Here is a 22302-nt window from a genome sequence, read left to right on the forward strand (position 1 = left end):
GGAGCTTGTGTCTGGTGGGAGCAAAACTAGATGAAGCTGGTGGAAAAGGTGTGATTTGAGGTAAATAAAGTCTTTAAGAAGGAGTAAGGGGACATTTTGTTTCTTATTATTCCCCCAATAACATATCAATTTAGTTTCTTTGGATAGTTGTTAAGAAGAAACCTAGCATGTCTTTGTTTCCCCCTTTCTGTTGGTTCTGTGTATTGAAATGCTGATTGCTCTATATTTCATCAGCCCTGTGCTGTATTTCAAATGAACAATCACTGTAAACATAGAAGAAGAAGAATTTAATTTCAACTTGAGTTCAAATTTTCAAATTCAGTTTAAAAAAGAAACCAAATGATTCATACCGCATAATATTTTATGCCTTTATTATAAGACAACATTAATGCGGATTATTGAGATATATGGCCTATGGAGAACAGAATGGGGGGAGTTATGGAAATACCTAGCTAGTAGGTTGTGATACTGTTTTTCTGAATGCTAATATGGTGAATGAATTTTACTGTTACAACATTATCATATGGGAATTATTTCTGTCACCATTTACAATATAAAAATGTATGTGTTTCATGTAATTTTGGAAACTTGCAAGCTGTTCACAAAGTGCATGTTGTATGGCAAAGCTTACTTAAACCATAGGAAATGTTTTTAAATTACGATAAAAGTCAAATATTTAATTTTACACGATTAGTTAATGTTACTTCTTTTTGTGTTGTTGAATGTTAAAGATGTGTTTAACATTAACAAAGCTTGAAAACCTTAGCTCTGGGGCATTGAGTATAAACTGGCCTCTCATGCCATTGAATCATTATCTTTACACACAGACTTCTGTCACTGTTCCTTTCTATGTGGACAGTATAGATCCATGTCCTTTCTTTCTCTGTCTTTTATTACTAGAGCTAATATATCTCCTTCTCCCTCTACAGGCTGGAGTAATGAATTTTAAAAAAATAACCTTCATTATTCAATTAATTGTTGCATTTTTCTAACTATTAATAACAGGATACATTTCAGAGTTAATAGCCGCCAAACGACAAAGAACAATGAATAAATCCTACATTATCTTTTGTTGAAGTATCACAAATAACTAACAAACACATGTATTAATACGTTTACTTAGGTAAATATTATGCTTTGAAGACAGGTAGCAATTAATATGTTTTAATTTTAAAAAACAATCTATAATAGGCATAACGAAAACTAGGTTTAGCCTGCTCTCCTTTACTAAGATGTATATGAGGAGATAGTAATTACTCAGTGTGCTACACATTGTCAATTTCTTGTTTTACTTTTTTTAAACCATTTGTGCTTTATATTGAATCTCATATCAACGTATTTGTAGAGTTAGCACATAACACAAATTTCATGGGTAATGTGTTTTTCTATTTCTAAATGTGATTATTTACAGCTCCGTTTCCTTAATAATTTTCTAACCCAACAGTTATGTTTGTTTTGGTACATAAGAAAGCCACAGAATGTTAGGTTACAAACTAACAAAACTTTCTGTAAAAATAGCTGATGGGTCTCCAAGTCCTGGTCTTAAAACTGTCAATTCATTTAAAAATATAGGCTTGAAATCCTAGGCTTATTTTTATTCACCATTCTTTACCAATTGAAGTTTAGAAGCTTAAGTACAGGCAGTGGCTGTGGTTTATTACAATCCTTAAAACAGAACATTTTCCCTTATATATTGAGGACTGGTCTTTTTGGGTTAGAAGACAGTTTGTAATATTTATTAGATGAACTAATGGCTTCTTCCCTACAGCCACCTAGAAAGATTTACCATTTTTAAAGTTTTCCTGTTTCTGTGTGCAACTCAGGACTTGCAAATCAATTTTATAACTCTTTTTAGTGTATTGGTAAAGGCTTGAATTTTAAGCAAACAGGAAACCCCAAAGCAAGAAGAAATAATCATTAGATCACAACTCTATAAGCCTGTCAGTTGCATGAATGGTTTCTGCATATCTCTGTCATCACTTGATTTGGTTTTCATTTGAATAGCGATATCAGATAAGGCATCTAATATCATTACTTTTGCTGCTAATAAATCTCTAGCTATAAAATATCAGTCTATCCTCTGTTAGTATGTTTACAGCCTTAAAATTGGGCTCAACTTTTATGTTGTTTTCTTTGCTTTTACAAGGTAATTTGGGGATAGCATTACATAACAATTCTTGAGGTACAGTTTTGGAGCCTTGTGTGGTTCTATCTGCAATAATGCCCACCTTGCAAAGCTGACTTGAAAGTAATACCTAAAGTCTGAACTGGTTAATATTTTTTCCATGTTTATCAGTCAATCTAATTAAGAATGAGTTAATGCTAAACTGCCATTTCTATGTTCTTTTAATAATTTTTGTGTTACTTAAATATAAGAAATAAATATATCTCAATGTGACTAGTCCTGTTTGTGTATATGCATTGGAGAAGGAAGCTGTTTTAAAGGACCAATAATTAAAATCAATTCAATCTGTATTTGTAATACCTCTTTTCTTTCTCCAAAGCAGCTATCGTCTTAGGAGCACAGATATTTATAGTTAATAATTAAATTTTATACTAGTGATGCAGCATATGATAAATGACTATATAGGGGAATGTTTAAACCAGTCGATTGGTGGCTTGCTAAAATATATGGCACCTGAGCTGTAGATTTAGCAATAGAACTACTCCAATGCCTTAAATCTCAAATACATCGACTACTAGAAAACATTGGTAATCATTTCACAATGTGTGTAAATCAGACCATCATGCTGTATGATTTAAACTTATACAGTAGTGTATATCAGTTATTTTTCGATAAAACTGGACAAAAAGAAAACATTAATCTTCCCATTAGCTTTAAAAAATTTAATACTTTTTTACCTGTTTGCATAATTGTAACATATCTTTCGGTCGTTTTCTTTCTTCAGTAGTCCATAGAGGATTTTATTTTAAGAAAAAGAAGTTTAGTTAATGTACCAGACAAATGGCATTGCGATGTCCTGCAATTAAGGGAAAGGCATTTACAATGTGACTACATAATGAGCATGTAGATTTATGGCACAGGTAAGTCTTAGCTTTATATCTCCTCAGGCATTGTTCTTTTACTTTGCAGGTCAATTTCTTCTTGAAGAAGCTCGCCTCATAGAAGCGGCCGAGATGGCCAAAAAAGCAGCTGAACTGGACAGCTCGGAGTTTGATGTGGTCTTCAATGCTGCCCACATGCTCAGGTGAGTTTTTGCTACTGTACCTTAGAAGACCAACACTGTGGCTTTGGGGAAGCAATTAATAATACTGATTCCCCTATCGTACCCCCTTATTCCACATTCTCCAAGTGCATTATGCTGCTTAACCTTGCAAAATCAGGACTATTTTTTTCATTATAGTTTATGTGCACGGTATGTACCACATATGAGCTTTCAGGATGCTGCCAATTATTGAGACCGCTTTCCCTTCCCTTCAAAAATTAATGGCCATAATATACAAAAAGAAAATCGCACAACTAAAATTAATAACTGTCTAATTAATTGTCTCCAAAACAGAACTTTATGTCAATTAGTCATCGGCAATCTCAATATCTGTGTTTTGATATTTATTATATTGAATGTGCCATGTGGATACATTTTATTATGTTTGGTAGTAGAGAGGATTATCAAATGCAAATATACTTAAGGCCTATCAAATTCTCAGAACAGCCCTATAATTGCTATGTATTGGAACAATATGTTTTTTAGATCTTTAGCACTTCTATTTTCAGAAGTATTATCAGGAAGGTTACTTAGAATAACAGCAAAACAAAAGGCAGATAAAAAATTTTTGTTTTGAATACGAAAAGAAAGTCCTTAAGTAATGGTTTAGGTTAAAGGAGCTTTGTAAGAAACTCACATGATTTGTACAGTCGTTAAGAAAGCATTATTTGTTCTGTAAGCACTACGTATACCCCTTTTCTCATACTCTTACCGGAATTTCACTCTATAAATCTCCACCTAAATGCTTCATTAGATGACGTGTACACTATGGGCTCCGCGCATGACTTCTAGGGATAAGTTTGTAATTATGTAGATGACTCTTACAAGGGAAGAAAATAACAGAAGAATTGGTTCACATTTGGATGGTGTTAAAACATGGTCTTTGAAGAAAAGTAGAGGAACTTTAGAACTTTTTTTTCCACTTTTCAGTTTGAGATCACTGTGGATTTGCATGCAGCCATGAAGAATAATAGAGAGAGATCGCCTGTGTCATTTATCCAATTTCCCCAAGGGTAGTACCTTGTGGAACTATTATACAATATTAAAACCAGGATATTGACATTAATACTATCCACTGGTCTTACTGGATTTCCTCAGTTTTATTTGTACGTGTGTGTGTGTGTGTGTGTGTGTGTGTGTGTGTGTATGTGTTTACTTCTCTGCACTTTTATCACAGGTATAGGTTTGTGTGTCCGTCACCACAGCCAAAATACAGACTATTTTCATCACTGCAGATATTCCTTGTGTTGTCCTTTATAAACACATACTCCTACTACCTAACCCTGTCCACCAATAACCAATATTTAAAGCAAGTTTTATGAGATTACTCTGCATTTATAATTGGAGACTGTTATTATAACTATATCTTAGTGGCTTCCTACTTGGCTTTTTATGTTTTAAATAAGAAATCCAAAATCTGTTTGAGAGGAAAGAGTGTACGGTGAGGTTTTAGTTCATGTCCCTCCTCCACATTAATGTTTAACATTCCTAAAACCGGTATCTACAAAGAAAAATCAGGATTCAATTGACTATTGGTATATTTATAAAATAAACTGTAGCCAATCTGAAAGAACCTTCAGCAGGAGGATAATTTTTAAGACACCTTACTTTACATGACAAGGTTAGGTGCTTTATGAGGGAGAGGACTTTTGTTCTTCATGAACAAAACATTATGCTTTTAGTCATAATAAACCATTTGTAAGGATGGGAATGTACAAGTTTCTATAGGCTAATTCATCTTAATCAGAATAGATACTTTTATGAAAAAAAGGTTTTGGCTGTATATGAAATTAGTATCTGAAATTCAAGGTCTACCAATGGAAACCCATTATGAGAGCATTACAAAAAATGTCCTTGTTAAATATATTGCTTGTAACTTTTCCTCAGTTACCCTAGTGCTAGAAACCAGTGGAAAGTTTCTGTTCAGCATCGACAATATGGAAATATTTATGATTTATTTTTCAGAACTTTCTCTCTAGCTTTTTGCAGTCTGTATTCCTCATCAAGTTGCAGTCAGGATCTTCCTACATATATTGATTGCAAGTATGACCACTGCAGCCTGGCCATATCTTACTCAACTTGGTGGCAGTCCCCATGAATGTTTTTACTCAGTTCTGTTTTTCGGCTCTGTCAAATTCAAGTTTTTCTTGAGGGCTTCCTGTGCAAGCTGAACACCAACCTCTTTCCCTACTAATCAAGAACATTTAAGACTTTGTTTGCTGAAAGGACTAAGGAAGCTTATTTTTTATTGCTGAATAACACTCGATGGTATGGATGTACCGTAGTTTACCCATTCACTCATTGAAGGACATCTGGGTTGTTTTTGGTTATTGCAAATAAAGCTGCTATGAACATTCAGAAAACAAAAAAAAAAAGCTTATTGGTTTTCACTTGAATGCAGCTTTATCAAAAACTGACTCTGGGTGGTGAACACACAATATGAGATATATAGACAATAGATTACAGAATTGTACACCTGAAATGTATGTAAGTTTACTAACAATTGTCACCCCAATAAAGTTTAATTTGAAAAAAAAAAATTAGCTGTCAGGATTTTACTTCTTTAATGTTACATATAACATTTCCTCTGTGGTTGCCAAATTGTTGTAAATTGAGTTTGATATTAATTCTTAATTCAAGAGCTCTGTTCTTTTGCAAGATATTTAGGAGACAAAATTAGCAAGGTTTGGTGACCAGTTGGGTAAGAGGGAAAGGCATTTGTCTCCCTGATTGTGCCTTGGTTAGCTTGACTAATGGTAGACCTAACATCTGAAATCAACCAATCTAGGAAATGTTACAGTACAAGATCTGGTTTGGACACACTCATTTAACTTCCCTTTTCTTGGCTAGTTCCCAATAAAATGACGCCAAGAACCTATAAGAGAAGGGGAAAAAAGTCCATCCCTAAAGCAAAAAAAAAAAAAAAAAAAAAATCATTCCATTTAGTTGAGACTAGATTAGAAAAGGTGAGAGCCTGGGGCCAGCCGTCAAGGGGTAAGTCTTTATCTTATTGGGATCTTTAAGCAGCTTGAAATTTGAGAAATTTCTAGCAGACCCATTTCAACTCTCAATAGTGGATAAAAAAATTTTCCCTGCAGGATAAGCATATAGAACATTTTGAAATATGTGATTTCAGTTTGGCAATTCAGATAAGAAGGACGCATCAGATGTATCCAAGTAAAGGAGCCTCACCAAAACAGTGAGATTTACAGTGAGAAAACCCACTTAGAACATCTGTAATTCCTGTCACCCAGGTGACTCACAAGAAAGTGTTGTGGTGTGGAAGTAGTAATGCTGCTCACCAGGTTTGTTTTGCCTTCCGCTTTCAAGAAACACAATCGGATTGCCCTGTCCAGCCTTCTTCCAAGCCGAAGACCTTCCTGGGTCTTCCTTGGTTCATTGAATGTGTGTGAAGGCGACGTATGTCACTGTTGAGCCAAAGCTGCATTTCCCTTTTCCTGAATTGGGAAACCGTGGCAATACATCCTGAAATGGAGACAAACCTCCCAGCTCACCCACACTGGATAAATTGAATAAGTGAGAAATAAAGTTTGTTGTCTTATTCACTGAGATTTAGGATGTGTTTATTACTACCATAACCTAATCTATTTTCACTGATACCGAATACATGTGTGAAAATAAAATACTTTGAAAGAGGAACATTATAGCATCAGAAAAGATTACTAAGAGATTCAAAGATCACAAAGAGATTAACCTCTGAATTTATAACTGCAGTGAGGCAATGTGCAATTGATAGACTGATGATTTAAGTAGAAGTTATAGATATTTTCCCAGAACTTAATGAAAAATACCAAAGGCATGAAAATGATGACTGAAAGGATAAACTTGGATGATAGATTGAGAACACGGTACACATACTCATATGTTTGCGTTATTGTACATAGTATATATACACATATATAGTTATATATAGTTATATACAGTTTATATGTAGCATGATACATAGTTTTATTTGTATATATAAATATGTGTATATAACGTGCTACATATATGTGTATATGTAGTTATGCATAACATGTACATATATAGTCTTATTTGGTTTTGTATATATAAATGTTAATATAAATAGAAAATTTCTGAAGGAGAGCAGAGAGAGATAAGCAATTATCCACAAATAGAGAAAATATCCAAGATAGGATGAAGGGCTTCAATCATCATATTGAAAGCAAAATTAGGGAAAATAGATCTGCTCATAAACTTGTCTTCACATGTGGGTCACAGTTTTAGTTGCAAACTAAGGAATTCACTCTTGCCAGTTTAAGCAGAAATAGGATTTATTAAAGAGTATTCTGTAGCCCACAGTTTCTCTCACTGGCTTGAGAGCACTCCATACAGCCAGAAATAATACCCAACCACCTTGCTTTCCCGGGGGGGCTCAGCAGCTTTTACGGTCCAGAGTTCTGTCACCATCCTCACAAGGAACCAAGCAGAGTGAGAACCACGTTCATTAGAAGATGATTCTCTAGGGTGTAGCTCCCTCCCCGTTATGCTCGCTTCTGACTTCCTTGCTCTTGAGGTGGCATCTGATTGGTGGAAGCTGAGTCATGTGCTGGAACCTTGACTGGAAGAAAGTAGGAAGATGAGGGAATTTCTGGCTTCTGCCTTGCGTGGGAAGGTGGGATCCACATTGTGGCTAATTACCAAATATATTTATAGGGAGGGTGATCACAGATGTTGAGTGGCCTCACATAATGAGCGTTGACTGTATGTGTTGACATTTTTAGTACTTCAAATAAAATGGAAAAAGTGCTGGATGCTTCCAGATGAGAGCATTATAAAAAGCAGACTGGTTATCATCAAAGGAAAATACCAAAGGAATGTAAAATGCTAGAACTCAGTAGAGTTTTATGTCTATAGAGTTGTGAAAGGAAAGTATTGAATCAATTATTCCATTAGAAGCATTTTGTGTGAATGGATTTATTCAGTGTTCTCCCAGAACTGGGAGCTAGAAAGAGCGCAGAGATATTTGATAACTGAGAGGAAGTCTAGAGGCACTAAAAGCAAACTTTACCTGATTCACAGCATCCATGGGCTCTGGTGGAAAGTTATTTTGTTTTTGTTTTTGTCTGTTTGTTTGTTTTTAATCCACTTACAGGGTAACGGAGGAACAAAAGTATCACTTAGTCAAATATCTACTGTCTGCCTGGCATTGTATTTTGCATTTTATATCTGTCACCCTCTTAGTTATAATTGTACATATGTGAAACAGACACTAATAATCCCATTTTACAAATGAAGTTACTGAGGCTCAAAGAGAGTCAGTATTTTCCACAGTTGGTAAAGCTGGGATTTAAACTTACTCTATTCTGGCCAAGTATAATACTGACTTCACTGTGTCACACATGCCTTGCTCATGTCTTTATAACTGAGTGACTACCTCAAAGCTGTACTTGAATGTATTAATGGAGGAAGGATTTACAGAGAGTAACAGGTTATCAAAGGTATAAATCCTCAATAGTAAGACCTTCCCAATATTAAATTATCTCTTCATGGTAAATTTTAGAAATTGGAGAGAGAACTCCAAGTTTGTACTTTCAAAGGGATATTAAGTTTTTAGAAATACCATTGTGGTTTACAGTCTGACAGAGGACACACAGCTGAGATGGGTGTACACTTACCTTTTTTTCAGGCCTAAGGGCCCAAGTTGTTCTTTTCCTTAAGGTAGTAAGGAAAGCAAAACTGCATGGCACCAGCTGGCTCCCACTGCTGCCACACTTTCTAGAGAGCATAGTGAATATACAATAAAGAATAATCTTTCAATTGCTGTACTCAAACAGCACACTCTTACATAATTAAATATATCGAAGATATAGAATTTACATATACTAATTTCTTTATACATTCCAACTGGAAGTGACATAAAATTGAAATTCTTCAGTGAGACAGGAACAAGGAACAAAATCAGATTCTTTTCTCAAAGCAGATTGGGAGTGTGTGTGTGTGTGGTGGTGGTGGTGGTGGAGATATGTATGTATCTCCAAGGCCATCTAGGACATATACTTTCTTCTGTAACACTTCCAAAATTACCAAAGACCACTTGAAAAGTCATTGGGTTTTCCAATTACAAATTGTACTTCACTGCCAACTTTTAGTCATGAGGGGTGTAGTTCAACTAGGTTGTAAAGGGTTGTAAGGTGTTTGAAGCAAAGAGGAGTGGCAGATGAGGGCGAAGTAGGCATCTTCTAACCCAGTGCCTCTGTAGCATTACTGTGCATGTGAATCACCTGGGATCTTGTTAAAAAGCATCTTCTGATTTCGTATGTTTGGGTGGTGCCTGGGGCTTCACACTTCTGACAAGGCCCCAGTGATGCTCATGATGTGGATTCTTGGACCACCCCTGCCAGTAAGGTCTGTCTTGCCTTTCCTCTTGTTACGCCTTCCAACTCTTTCTCCCCACCCATGACACCTTCAACACAAGTAGCCATTTACTGTATATGAATATTATAGTTGACATTCCCAATGCCCATTTCCTGCCTTTTAGTTTTTCCAGTACATTTCATTATGTACTCTTTCTAGATATAGGCTTAACCTGTTCTTAGCAGCAGTGAAAGTTTTGGAAGAAAGACCTCAAACTCTCATGAGGCATCAAGAAATTTCTAACTCAGAAGAATCTTTTGTAAAACTACACCAGCGGCAGTCTTTTCCTCTGTTATTGCTACGTTTCCGCTTTCCCTCTTTAGCCTGTATGTTTAGAACTGACATGGCTACCGACAGGTTATGAAGCCATTTTTGATGTTTTGGCACAGAAGAAATTTTCATTTAAGAAGGCTTGATGGTCATAAACAATTTATTGCAGGAGTTTCATTACAAGGATCTTTTCTGCTCCATTGTTCCTACATATGTGTGACTCTGGTTTTGCTATTTTAAGATTTTCCATACATTTTTATGTCCCCGTTTATTTCAGTTCTACTTCTAGTTCTACCGTACAACTTATCAACTAGAATTAAAATTTAGTGCTGCTTCGAGTAACTTAAAGTTAAGTTTCAGTTTAACAATTGGCAGGAACCCAGGAAAACTCAGCTACTGTTTCATTCTACTTTGATGATACAGGAACAAGCAGCTCTCTAGTAAAAAAAATAAATTAAAAAAAATAACTACTCAAGTTATCATTAAAAATAATCAAGAAGACTTTAATATCTTTTGTATGAGTCATATAGTGGTTATCCATATTAAATATTTTTAAATTCAAAATGAACAATTCACAACTATTAGTAAGTATTATTGAAGAGAGTCTTCTAAATGCTACTAGAGTTTTTATTTTTTATATTTTTAAGGAAGTGATTTTAAATTTAGCAACCTTTAGTTTTGTAATTCTCACAGAATACATAAAAATGTAAGTAATTGTAAGTGATTCTTTTAATCAGATTCTTCTAAAACATTTCACAGGGCATATTAAGTTATTTTATAATATAATTGATTCCCAAATTTCTTTTATACATATTTTCTTGTAAGAATATTGGGCCATAAACCTATGTTCCAAAATATACTTTTCTATTATAAAATAACACAGAGGGGAATTAGATCTATGAAATATATTTCTATATTTTTAACAGATGTAAGTTTCATGTGCAAAAATGGAATTCTGTAATAATCAGATATGATGTTTGTGACTTTTGTTACTATATATTTTTAGCAGGGGGAGTATTTTGAGGGATTAATGGCAATGTGTCTTTTACTGTAATACTTTTTTTTAATATAATCATTCACCGTATTGTTTGATCACACCTTGTATGACGGGCAAGAGTTGGTAATGAGAAAGGAGCCATCATCGGAGTCTCCAATTGATAAGCCTGTTGTTGGCATAATGATTAAATCCTTATTCTCTAGATATGAGACATAACAATGTGAACTGTTAGGGTCGCATGTTGTATAGGGGTAGTCACTCATCTGGGCCCAGTGTAGCTTCCTGGTACGATGTTTTTCTTAACTCACAGTCTCATCCCTGGCTTTTTAAGTGTATTATGGCCAAAATACATCTGGCTTGGCAGATTTCTTGGAAGCACAAACTGCTTCTACCTTTACCCACCTTGTGAGTCTTCTTGGAAACAAAGGAAACTTACGGTTCCCCTCCATATCTAATTGTGATACCACAGCCCCCTGAAAATGGGAGATTATGGTGGTGAGAAAGTGAGTATCTAGCACTGTTCTTGCTTGTCCTCCTTCCATTTTTCTTCGCCTTTCCCCTGAGTTCTCCCCCTTCCCCCTTGGGGAGAGAATAAGGTCCATGGGGCAAAGCACAATAGTGCATTTTACTCTGTCCTTAAAACTATACTCTCAATTTGGTCTGTTGAACTTCAGTTCTATCAATTTGAAAGATGGAGTTGGGCAGGAAGTAAAACATGGAATTGGAAATTGCCCTGGCCCGCACAGCCAGGAGGGCTCGGCCTGAGGGGGAAGGGTTAGGAGATTGAGAAAAGACACGGAGACAGGAAAGCTGGGAGGTCCACCGTCCACGGATGGCGGAGCAGTGGCGCAGTCTTTATTTCACACACAGTTTATATACAGTCTTAGAACAATTGTCTATATAAACAAGTATTAGCAGAACAAGCAGGTATCAGTAGAACATTGTTTTGTGTATTGGCAAGTTTGTATGTCTGTGGCTGCATTAGTGTTATCTTGTTCTTCCTGGGAAGATGCTGAGGCGAGGCTTCCCAGGGGAATGACCTTGCAGGCTGCAAGGCCCTTGTCAGCTTACAGCCAGCTTCCTACAGGATATGTTCTCCAAATCCCTCCCCCCCCTTTCAAATCTCATCCCTTACACTTAAATCATGGCTTTTAAGCATAACAATCAAAAAGTGTGTACTTTTCTTTTCTTAGTGTTTGTTGTAAGAATCGTGTGGTCGTATGCCACAGCACAACATATCACGTATCTCTGGTATGTCTTGGTGTGTACAGAGATATCAGCGTGATCCTGTGGTTCAGATATTTAGTTTAGAAGCCTTGACTCCCACCCAGCTCAACCACTCACCTGCTGTATAACCTTGGGGAAGGTGTCAATTTCTCTAAGCCTCATTTTAATCACCTGTAATGGAAATGATACATAGATAGAGGGTTTAAAAACTTTCTGTTGCAGAAAAGAAATAATGAAGAAAGAAAGGATATTGGTATTCAGGAAAAGTATATTCTATCAGCTTCTTTAAATTGTTTGATCCTAGTAGTCTTAGGAACCTGAGTCATGCAATCATTCTCTATCAATCCAGTGGTTGAGGTTCTTGACAATTAAGGGTTCTTAGAATCCTCTAATCAACTGGCAGAATGTTGCTATTTCAATTTCCTCATTTTAAAAATGTTGATTAATGATTCAGTCATCTTTGCAGTTAAGATTTAAGCACTTCTAGAATACTTCTTGTAGAGGGGAGTATGAAATAAAGCATATATCATAAGGTGGACATTGGACATTTGCTCCTGAGTTTTCTCTCTTGTCTAGAGAATGAAACAAGGATATAAATGAACATTTATAGAACTGGCTTCCTCTTTTCCCTGCAGTTAGCCATGTGTTATCGTAAATGCCTGCTGATTAGTAGTCAATAAAGACCATTTAATATTAGAAGCAAAGTCCTAGAGTGAAAATTAATTTTCATAGTTATATGGCAAGTCTAATTAATTCTACCTTTTTTTTTTTCTATTTCATTAGAGTATCATCAGTTCTGCTTTTAGTTTAAGAACGGAGTCTTCCACACTAGCTATATCCTTTGGGGATTAAACCCCTGAAGACAATAAAGAGACTTTAAAAACTAATAACCGTATTTTGAGGGCGAAATGCTGTGTTAATTATTTTCAGTTTTATTGATTATTATTTTAAAGCCATTTCATCTGGTGAGTTCCTCAGTTTCTTTTTTGATCTTTATCTGCCTCATGAATTTGAATGTCCATAAAGATGAATATTAATGGTAGCTGTACTTTCTGTGTGTTAGACATCTATTGGTTGATTTTTCTTCAAAGTAAATTACTTCTTTGTAGTATTAAGTTACTCTAATTTCCTACCTCCGTGCCTTTTATTTTCCTCTGGAGAAAACCCTTCCAGGGCATGACCTAATGAATTCTGGTTCAAATTTCCAAATGAATCTGAACCAAAGTGATTCTGTAATTTGGTGGAGGAAACCTTCATTAAATACCCTAGCGAGGGAAGTTTGTCTTTCATACCAGACTAAAGTACTTTTCTTGACATATTGAAATTGAACTTCTACATTTATGAGACTATAAATTGCAACAGCACGTTGTAACATGTCATGAGTCCAGTAGAGCCTTAGGTCAAGGGTTTTTACCTTCTCTATAACCCCATTAAAAAATAGCAATGTTTCTAATTATTTTTCATTTAAAAATTAGAAAAATATGTCCTGCTCTCCAGAGAGATGTTATCTTCAGTTATTCCTATAATTTATATGGTTGCATGGGGTATGTCTTTATATTTTTTATTTGGCTTGACCAAAGTGCAAATTCAATTTTATAGGTGTGACTAGTTAGCCTACTCTTTTAAAACCTGAAAGTGGTTTGGCAATTGAGAAAGTTAATGTTGTTTGTCCTCTTTATTCCTGACCTCTCTGCTATCTTCTTGTCTCAAAAGCTTCTTAACATCACAGTTTCAGGAGAACACCTACTTCATTTTAACTGCAGGATCCCAACCCATTTATTACTGTTGTTCTCATTATTTAGAGCTGAGTCATCTGAAGTTGATCTGTCATTTTTCTATATATTATTTCTTCTGTACCCCTCAAATATGGTCACCAGATTGCAGTACACGACCTGCAAGAGCTTCCAGTTCTTACTCTCTACCATTTTTGAGGTTTTCTGAAGTAGCATGGCATGATTTGATATAAACCACTGTGTTTTGATGGATAATTGGCTGGGCTTTCTTAGGATCCTGACATTTTATTTATTCTGCTAACCTGTTGACCGAACTTAGGGGTTTGCTATGAATTTCAAGAATAGACAATACACAAACTTATCTACAAAATTCAGTGTGCATCTTATTTGTAGGAGTCAGTTGTGCCACTAATGGTATTTGGTGGTAATCAAGAGAAATTGACTCCAGCACTTTGAAGGCTGTGGGAACTATAGAATTCTCTGTGGGCTAGAAGACAAAGCTTGAATTAATAGTAAACAAAGCATCACCACAGGTCAAGAAGCGTGCAATAGCAGTTCTTTACTGGAAGAGCCTAGCCTGGACATAGCCCTATTGTTTCCACCATTATCAGTGAATTCTAGCCATGTCTTTATCTTTCTGTCACTCACTGAGAAATCAAAGTCCCCAGCAAGAACATCCAGTTAACTGAGGCTATGTCATGTGCCTACCCTGATGGCCAGAGAACAGGAGAGGGAGAAGTTGGCCTTTTATTCCCTGTAGGCCACACACAACAGAAGGTTGTCCTCCTGAATTAGAAATAAAGTGGCTTTCTAGATAAATACAGAATTAAACAAACAAACAAACAAACCCAACAAACCCTGTCAATATTCACTATTTTTATAAAATAAACAACGCATTAATTTTGACGATTTTTAAAAATTAGTATTTTTCTGGGACATCATGTTGAGGCTAGAGAATCCCAGCTCTGTAACATATTATCTGGGTTAGCTTAGAAAAGGAAAAAGTAACATCTCTAATTCCTAATATGTAAATTTAAAATAATAATATCGACTGAACAGGATTGCATTGAGACACTATTTATAATGCCTTACATGACAAGTACGTTGCATGCATTCAATTTTTAACAGTCTTTTCTGCTTAGGCAACTTATTATTTGATTGGTATGATTATAATTTTTTTAAAGTTCATATTATTTTGCTGCATAATGATTCTGTTCGCCTATCTGTAATTTAATATCAATGATACAGTTTGATTGTTTTCTTTTTCTTTAACAGACAGGCTAGCCTCAATGAAGCAGCCGAGAAGTACTATGATCTGGCGGCCAGGCTGAGGCCTAATGTAAGTACTTTCCTGATGAGAAGCATTACTCAAGGGAACACAGCATGTGATAGTTTTCGACTACAAGCCTCTTAATACTGGGTTTTTTCTCTCTGATCTCTTATTCTGAATACCAACTATATGGCTATATCAACAATAAAATCGGCCAATCTCAAGCTTCTTTCTTTTCCCAGACTCATTTCTGTTTCCTATCCTGTGTAAAGCATCATACATTTTTGTCATTTGAATACAGGCTTTAGCATTCCTAAATTCTTTGTAGTTGGAAGACTTTTAAAATTAGTTCCTTGAAAGTTTATTTGTTGTGGTGTTAAATACCTAAGGACTTCATAACATCCATAAGTATTTTTTGATTCTTAACCATATAGTCAAACCTCGAGCTGTGTGCCTTTTTTCTATTCCACAATCCTCATTTCTAATAACTGTGCTTTTCAACTTTATCAAGTATGTTTTTATTAGAATTTTTCCCTGGGTAGTCACACTTACATAAAGTAAGATAGATATAAATTAGATCATTACTATTGAAATAAAGGAACCATTTATGAGAAAATAGAAACGGGTTTTGTATCGGTCTTCTTAGCACTGTTTTGTTTGTAGCACATCCCCGAACTCCAGTACACTGCTTTTATTCTCATTCACACTCTGCTCTGCATCACTCGCCAACACTAAAATCTCTACCCTTCTCTCTAGATCTACACCATCTATAGAGAAATGTAATTTTTTAATGAAAGTACATGCATGCTATAACTACAAAAAATGGAATCAGGCTCCTTTCTTTACAGTAACCCATCCATTGGGCAAACAAACATCTACAGAGGCCTGCTTTGTAGTAGGATAAGAGGTTTCATACCCTAAAAGACCGCACAGTATATATATCAGTGAACTGAACATAATCAACTAATTGAAATACAGTGCAGTGATTCCGAGAAAGAAGTCCTGAGGGAGCAGCAGAGGAGGATCAATGCTTCCTGAAAGCAATCCACACAGGAAGTAACTTTTTTTCAGGAGATTCAACCACATGTAACCTTAGCCCTGAATCTCAATGTCCCCAGTTTCATGAATTGTGAGGTACTGTAAGAATCAGGGAGCTGTTTGTGACAGAAGAAAATATTTTAATAGTTATAATGGTAAGAACAGTAACTGCTAAAATTTATTATTAAACACTTAAGTATGTGTCAAGCATTGTGAGAAGTACAACCCACAGATGCTTGGCAACCCACAGATACTTCCGTGATCCCCCCTCTGCTGAAGCTCAGAGAAATTAATAATAATTTACCCAGTATCACACCTAATAAGTGGAATGACATTGAAACGCAGGCTGCCGTGTGTGTAAGAAAAGCTTGATAGAAAAAAATGCAGTTAGTTATACTTTGAAAGGAAATGCCAGCCAGACGTCTAGGAAAACAAAATTATAACGATCCTCTCATTTATTTATTCAGTAAATTTTAACTGAATCACTGTTAAGTGCCAGGCACTATTTCAGGCACTGGATACACAGCAATGAACAAAATTGACACGAGTCCTTGCTTGTTAGGAGCTTACAATCTAGTTTGAGGAGATGGAGCAGGAACAAATAAGTATATCATGCGTCAGACAATGATAAGTGCTTTGGAGAGAAATGGAGCAGGAAAAGGGCCTTGTGAATGCCCAAGTCAGGCACCTTCATGTAACATTTCTAAGAAAAGGGTTGACTTTGAGGCCTTAAAATTGTAACTTCATTGAAGACAGGAATCAGGTTTTCTGTTTTTCTTTATTTCTTTGGTTTGTTTGTTTCCTTTACATTGACAAATGCAATGCTCTTAATGTACATAATAAGTTCAACTTTTATTCATTGAGTGTCAGTCACTTGAGTGTCACTTTTATCTTTAAGTGGTTGATCAAAACATCTTCAGGACATTGTAATGGATTAGTAAGACAAGAGCTGGGTTATTTGACCTGCCCTAAAAAAAAAAATGAAAAAGACGCTGAGGTACCACAAGATTGAAGCCTGATTTATAAGATTGTTTATTTTAAATGACTAAGCCAAATTACAAAATCAATATTTAATCTCCAACTGAAAGGCATTTTTTTGAAACCCCCAAAAGTTTCTTCATAAATATTCTGCAGAATACTTTTGAAAACTATAGGTGTTCAACTGCTACTTCCCTTATGTGGCAATAATAAATTATTTTGTGGACTTGGATAGCATCCAAGGTTCATATTTTAACAGTAAGTAAATGATGTTACAGTGGATGGATCAACAGATGCGGTCTTTTCCTATCTGTTTTATGAATTGTGTTTTGGTTTTCTGTATGTCGTCTAGGAAGACGCTACCAAGGCAAGACGATAAAATACAATAATAAAAGTTCTTATTCTGAAACGAAAAGACCGATTTAAACAATTAGGCTATGTGATAATATATTAGCAGTTTAGCATCTGATCTAAATTACAGTGTCCATCTCACATTTATCTTGCTCATAGCTGTTTTTTGTCATAAAAAACATTGTTATTTCTATGCTTTGACAATACATTTCAGCCACCTACTTATATGAGAACATAGTGCACAGACCTCAGGTCTCATTTCCTACTTAAGTAGTTGCATTATCTTTTCTATTTTTGTTGTCTACATGTTAATCTCATCTTACTTTTATTTTTCGTACATTTCTTTCGACTGTTTAAATGTCCATTTACAACAATCAGTAGCTGTATGTGGGGGACTCGGTGGATATTTTAACAATGCTATAGTCGGGTCATGACTATACAGAATAAAATATGTGGCTGCAACCCATGGATGCACCACTTATTCTTGTCATAATTTAAAAAATTGTTGATTATCTGTGGGATACATTTTTCTCTGAATAAAATACCTAGTCCATTTCTTTAGTATGTCCCATAATGAATTTATTTTTTTCTATTCTACAAAAGCCATATTTTTCTATACAATTTACTTTAAAATTAATAATTGGCTTTTGGATTATTTTGTAGAGCATTTATAAAGAAATCCAGTGATCAAATTCTAAAATAATAAAAGAAATCTAAATTAGCACACACATATAATTTTAAATGTTAGATTCTGATATTCTCTCTTCATCAGGGATATTTAATACATTTTCATTTATTGAAATTCACAATGAGATAAATATATTTAGTACAAAAATTACACCATTAAAAATTTTAATCCTATTAATTTGATTTGGGGGGGGATTGCTCCGAAATGGAAACTCACTATATTAAAACATATTCCTGTGTGGGAAACTGTTTATCAAAATTTCCATTTTAAGTTTTTCCACTTTTAGTTTTTCATTTTTGTAAATAAAATTAATCTTTCTGTGGAGGTTGCTTTAGAAACATAACACTTCCTGTCTTCTCTTCCACTTACGCACATCAGATGCTGACACTTGAGGACTAGAGGGAATGTGTAAATGAAACGGTTTTTTTCTTCCTGTGGGAATTAAGCCAAATTCTGCATTAACTTATGGATTTTTAAATATGAAAAATAATGCAAAGTTACCTACTTTTATTGGCTTTTAGTAAACTCTAGAGTTAGAAGGGAGTAATACTTATGATCACATCTGTATTGTATTTTTCTAGATGTAATTGTTTTTAGTCTAAATTCATTATTTTTTTAATCAAGTTCTAGCTTTGTGTAAGCCTCTATGCCAAGGGCAATAGGATTTGAAAGTTATGAAAAATTAATCTTGACCTTGAGAAATGTACTATCTAATGTGGGGAGTGAATGGAGGAGAAAATACATGTATCCAAATCCCCACACTTCAGGTCAGTAAATAACACTAATAAGTGCTTTGTAAGGGTTATAAGCTAGGTAGTGACAAACTGCACAGGAGGGAGAAATTACTTTCAGCTGGATTGCTTCTAGAAGGCACTGAGTCAGAGTTGGCAAGCTTAGAGAATCTTGAAATGCTAGGGTCTTTATAGGTGAAGATTTTAGCAGGAGGAGAAAAGAGAGAATTCTGAGAGGTTGAGGCATATGCATGAACAAGGACCTGGGCATACATGAACTATCCCTTAGAAACACTAAGCAAATATGTTTTATATTGCCGAGGGTGGGAAGTAGAGAAGAAGAAGGAAAAGAGAACTGAACACTAAGATAAAACCAAATGAAAGGCATAGACTACCATACTGAAAATTAGGAGTTTATATTTCTGAATTGTGTTAAGCAGGATGACCTAATGAAAGTGATCGTTTAAACTGGTCATTTATATGATGCAATGAAGAATATGTGTTGCATCTGGGAAAGGATTGCTGAGAAATGCAGCCTTGGGAAAACCAACTAAAAGGTCATTGTAATAGAATAAGCCAAAGATGTAATAGATTCTAAAGTGTAGAAACACGGCAGAATAGAAATGATCATGCAGGGGAAATAAACAAATTATTTGATAGGATGTGAGTAGGAACATTAGTTGGTACAATGAGTGTTGCCAAATTTTGAATTTAGTTAACTTGTAAAGAAAAAGAAATAACCCTAAACAGAAATAGGGCAGTCAGAGGGTGTGTGTATTTCAAGAAGAAAGTATTAAGTTTGGACCAAGCAGATTCTGAATGAGAAGTGGGATGCTCTAATTTTCAGTGGGCATTCCTATCAAGTGGGCAGTTGAGGGAAAAGACACAGTTAGGGGTAATGCTATGGAAGTCATTTACAGAAAGGAAATAGTACCAAAGAGGTGGGTAAGATCACCAAGGCTCTGGGAGAAGGTGCAAAAGGAGAGAAGGGAGGTAATTTCAAAACTTTGGTGAATCGCTTCATTTGAAATGTAGGATAAGGGAAACAAGAGACAATGGCAAATCAGTGTTGGTGAGCAGTTTCCACTGGGGCTAAAATGTGACTGAGACTATCTATTGACGTCAGAGAATAAGATGACATTGGCTACCTTCAAGAGTTCAGTTTCATGCAAATAATGTGGGCAGTTTTTGTGATGTTAAGGAAATGGTGAGTTGGGAGCAGAGATTGTAAACTTATTCTGTAAATAAGTTTGGAGGTAAATGAAAGATACAGAACAATACTGAAGAAATGTTAAGTATGTATTTATTAAATATTAAAGATTTAAAGTGTTAAGGGGTGTGTGTGTGTGTGTGTTTGTGTTTAAATGTGAGACTAACGATATGTCCAAATAGAGGGGAGAACAAAGGAAATATTGAAGACCTTGAAGGATCATTTCCTCCCCACAGACTAAAGAAGAAAAAATAAACTGCAAAGATATAGGAGGAAACAACAAAATTTAGAAATGGAGGGGACGTAAGCTTAGGTAATAAATTACTTCTTCATAATTATTTGGTTATCTGCTGGTCCTGTGTCAAGAGGGCAGAATTTGACATCAAAGACCTGTGGACAGCTGGATGTGCTGAGGCACACAGTAGGTAATATTTGACATTGGCCTGTAGCATACGTGATAAATAGATGCCAGTAGAGGTAGATTTTTGTGAGATACGGCATTAAGCCATTAGCCACTTTGAGATAATTCTAAATGAAGTTCTGAGGTCACTGGTATATTACTTCTGGTTTTGATTCAGCTCTCTGACTTTGATGTTAGATGTTATATTCACCCTTAATATTTCTAATATGTATACGGTTTTATAAATTTTCTTCCATGTGCATTCATTATATGTGAATTAAAGGGGAATGTGTTCCAAGGATCAGATTATATCTTTCCCAGGCACTTAGAACATAAATTATTTCAGAGCATTATTATAAAATCAAAGCCAATGTTATCCATTCGGGCTCTTTAACAATGCCTCTATGTGAAAAGATCAGCATGAGAAAGGGGGATTCAAAAATGAGCTTACTCTAAGAGAGTGCAGCTGTGTCATGAGATAGTCCACACATTCTACATTATATTTCTTTCAGTTTGGATTACCCTTTTTATGGTTACTATGGTGGTGGGGTTGGGCGGGAGATATGGCTATGCAGTAGAAATAACCACTAAGACTGGGATCTGGGGGAGAGATAAAAAATTATTTGGGCTGTTCAGATGGAAGAGAGAGAATATTCTGAGTCATAGTTGTTTTCTGATGGGAAAGTTAATCCTCAACTCTAATTAGAATAAGACGCCATGACAATAACTTAAATAGACCGATTCAGATTTGACCATACAAAGGATTTTGGGGAGGGAATTTACTGAGGTTGTCATTTGGTTGGGAAAAAAAATGACATTAATAATAATTTGTCTGGGAAGCAGTTAAACCACATTTTTGCTTGTAAATGGAGGAAGGACCATATGGCCTCTTCCAAAACTTCCCGCAAGCTTCTGTGATGTGGGAAAATTGCATGCCATGTGTCTCTTGACTTTCAGACATTAATAATTATGTGGATCCCAGAATCACCAGATTGATTTTATGAGTAAAATGTGTTTTATATTGCGCATATATTTCCCATTATCACTAGCTTTTTCAGTGTCATATACATCTGTATATTTTACAGTTAGAAAATGGAGTGAGGTATGTTGACAAACGTACAATAAATAGGTTTCAATCAAGAGAGAAATTGCCATTAGTTTCCTCAACAAACCCTTATTCTACTTCAGTTCATAAATAGACTTCATCACATTGATATTATATATATTTATGCACACATCAGTAGAAATCGAATATCTAATTCTTCTTGTCTAATTTCAGCAAGATAGATGCTCCCTTCCCCGAGAGTTTCAGTTGTGCCAGGATCAATTTTCGTCTCATCACACCCATATCTGTCTTCAAACTCCTTTCCACTGTAGATTTTTTCCCCAAATTATTTAGATGTTGCTGCTGTTTTCTTCTAACAAATCACAAAGTCTAGATTTTGATGAGTTCACTTCTCTCTGCTTACATTGTTTTTGATTTGTGTTGTACTTCTATTTGGCAGATACTGGATAAATCAGAAAAAAATGTATCTCTGAAGCAGTTTCTGTTTTTCTTCTGTTTATCATCTGTTTAAGTCTTCATGCTTAGAGAAAAAAGATGGTTGTTTAGTACAGTCCCCTTATTTACTAACTGTTGGTGTGGGCTAGTATAGCCTAGACTGGGATCAGATAGTTGGGCTGAACTCAGCTGAATTTATAGTTTTTCCATCCGTAGTGTATTGATATTCACCACGATCCCACATGCAATCATTTTTAAACATCACTTTTAAAAAATGTGTATATGCATTGTGTGTGTTTTAGA

At 35.3% G+C, this 22302-nt stretch overlaps 1 protein-coding gene across 4 annotated transcripts in view; it reads left to right on the forward strand.

Moving 5' to 3' along the window:
* The window catches only part of TMTC2 (transmembrane O-mannosyltransferase targeting cadherins 2), a 388309-nt gene that overhangs the window by 324407 nt on the left and 41600 nt on the right, over nt 1–22302 (forward strand). For 2 of the 4 annotated variants that reach the window (XR_012493906.2, XM_019754143.3), the window contains 2 exons: nt 3095–3209; nt 15108–15171. Coding sequence is in view for 2 of the 4 variants with exons in the window: in XM_019754143.3 (XP_019609702.1) it covers nt 3095–3209; nt 15108–15171 (179 nt within the window). In the remaining 2 variants the exon portion in view is untranslated. Of the gene's footprint in view, nt 1–3094; nt 3210–5192; nt 5691–15107; nt 15172–22302 lie in introns of those variants that run through there. The other 2 variants (XR_012493907.2, XM_074325339.2) reach the window with 2 other exon arrangements.

The sequence above is a fragment of the Rhinolophus sinicus genome, chromosome 1, assembly GCF_057876585.1.
Source record: "Rhinolophus sinicus isolate RSI-liver-muscle chromosome 1, RSI-T2T, whole genome shotgun sequence".
In the NCBI taxonomy this organism is placed as follows: Eukaryota; Metazoa; Chordata; class Mammalia; order Chiroptera; family Rhinolophidae; genus Rhinolophus; species Rhinolophus sinicus.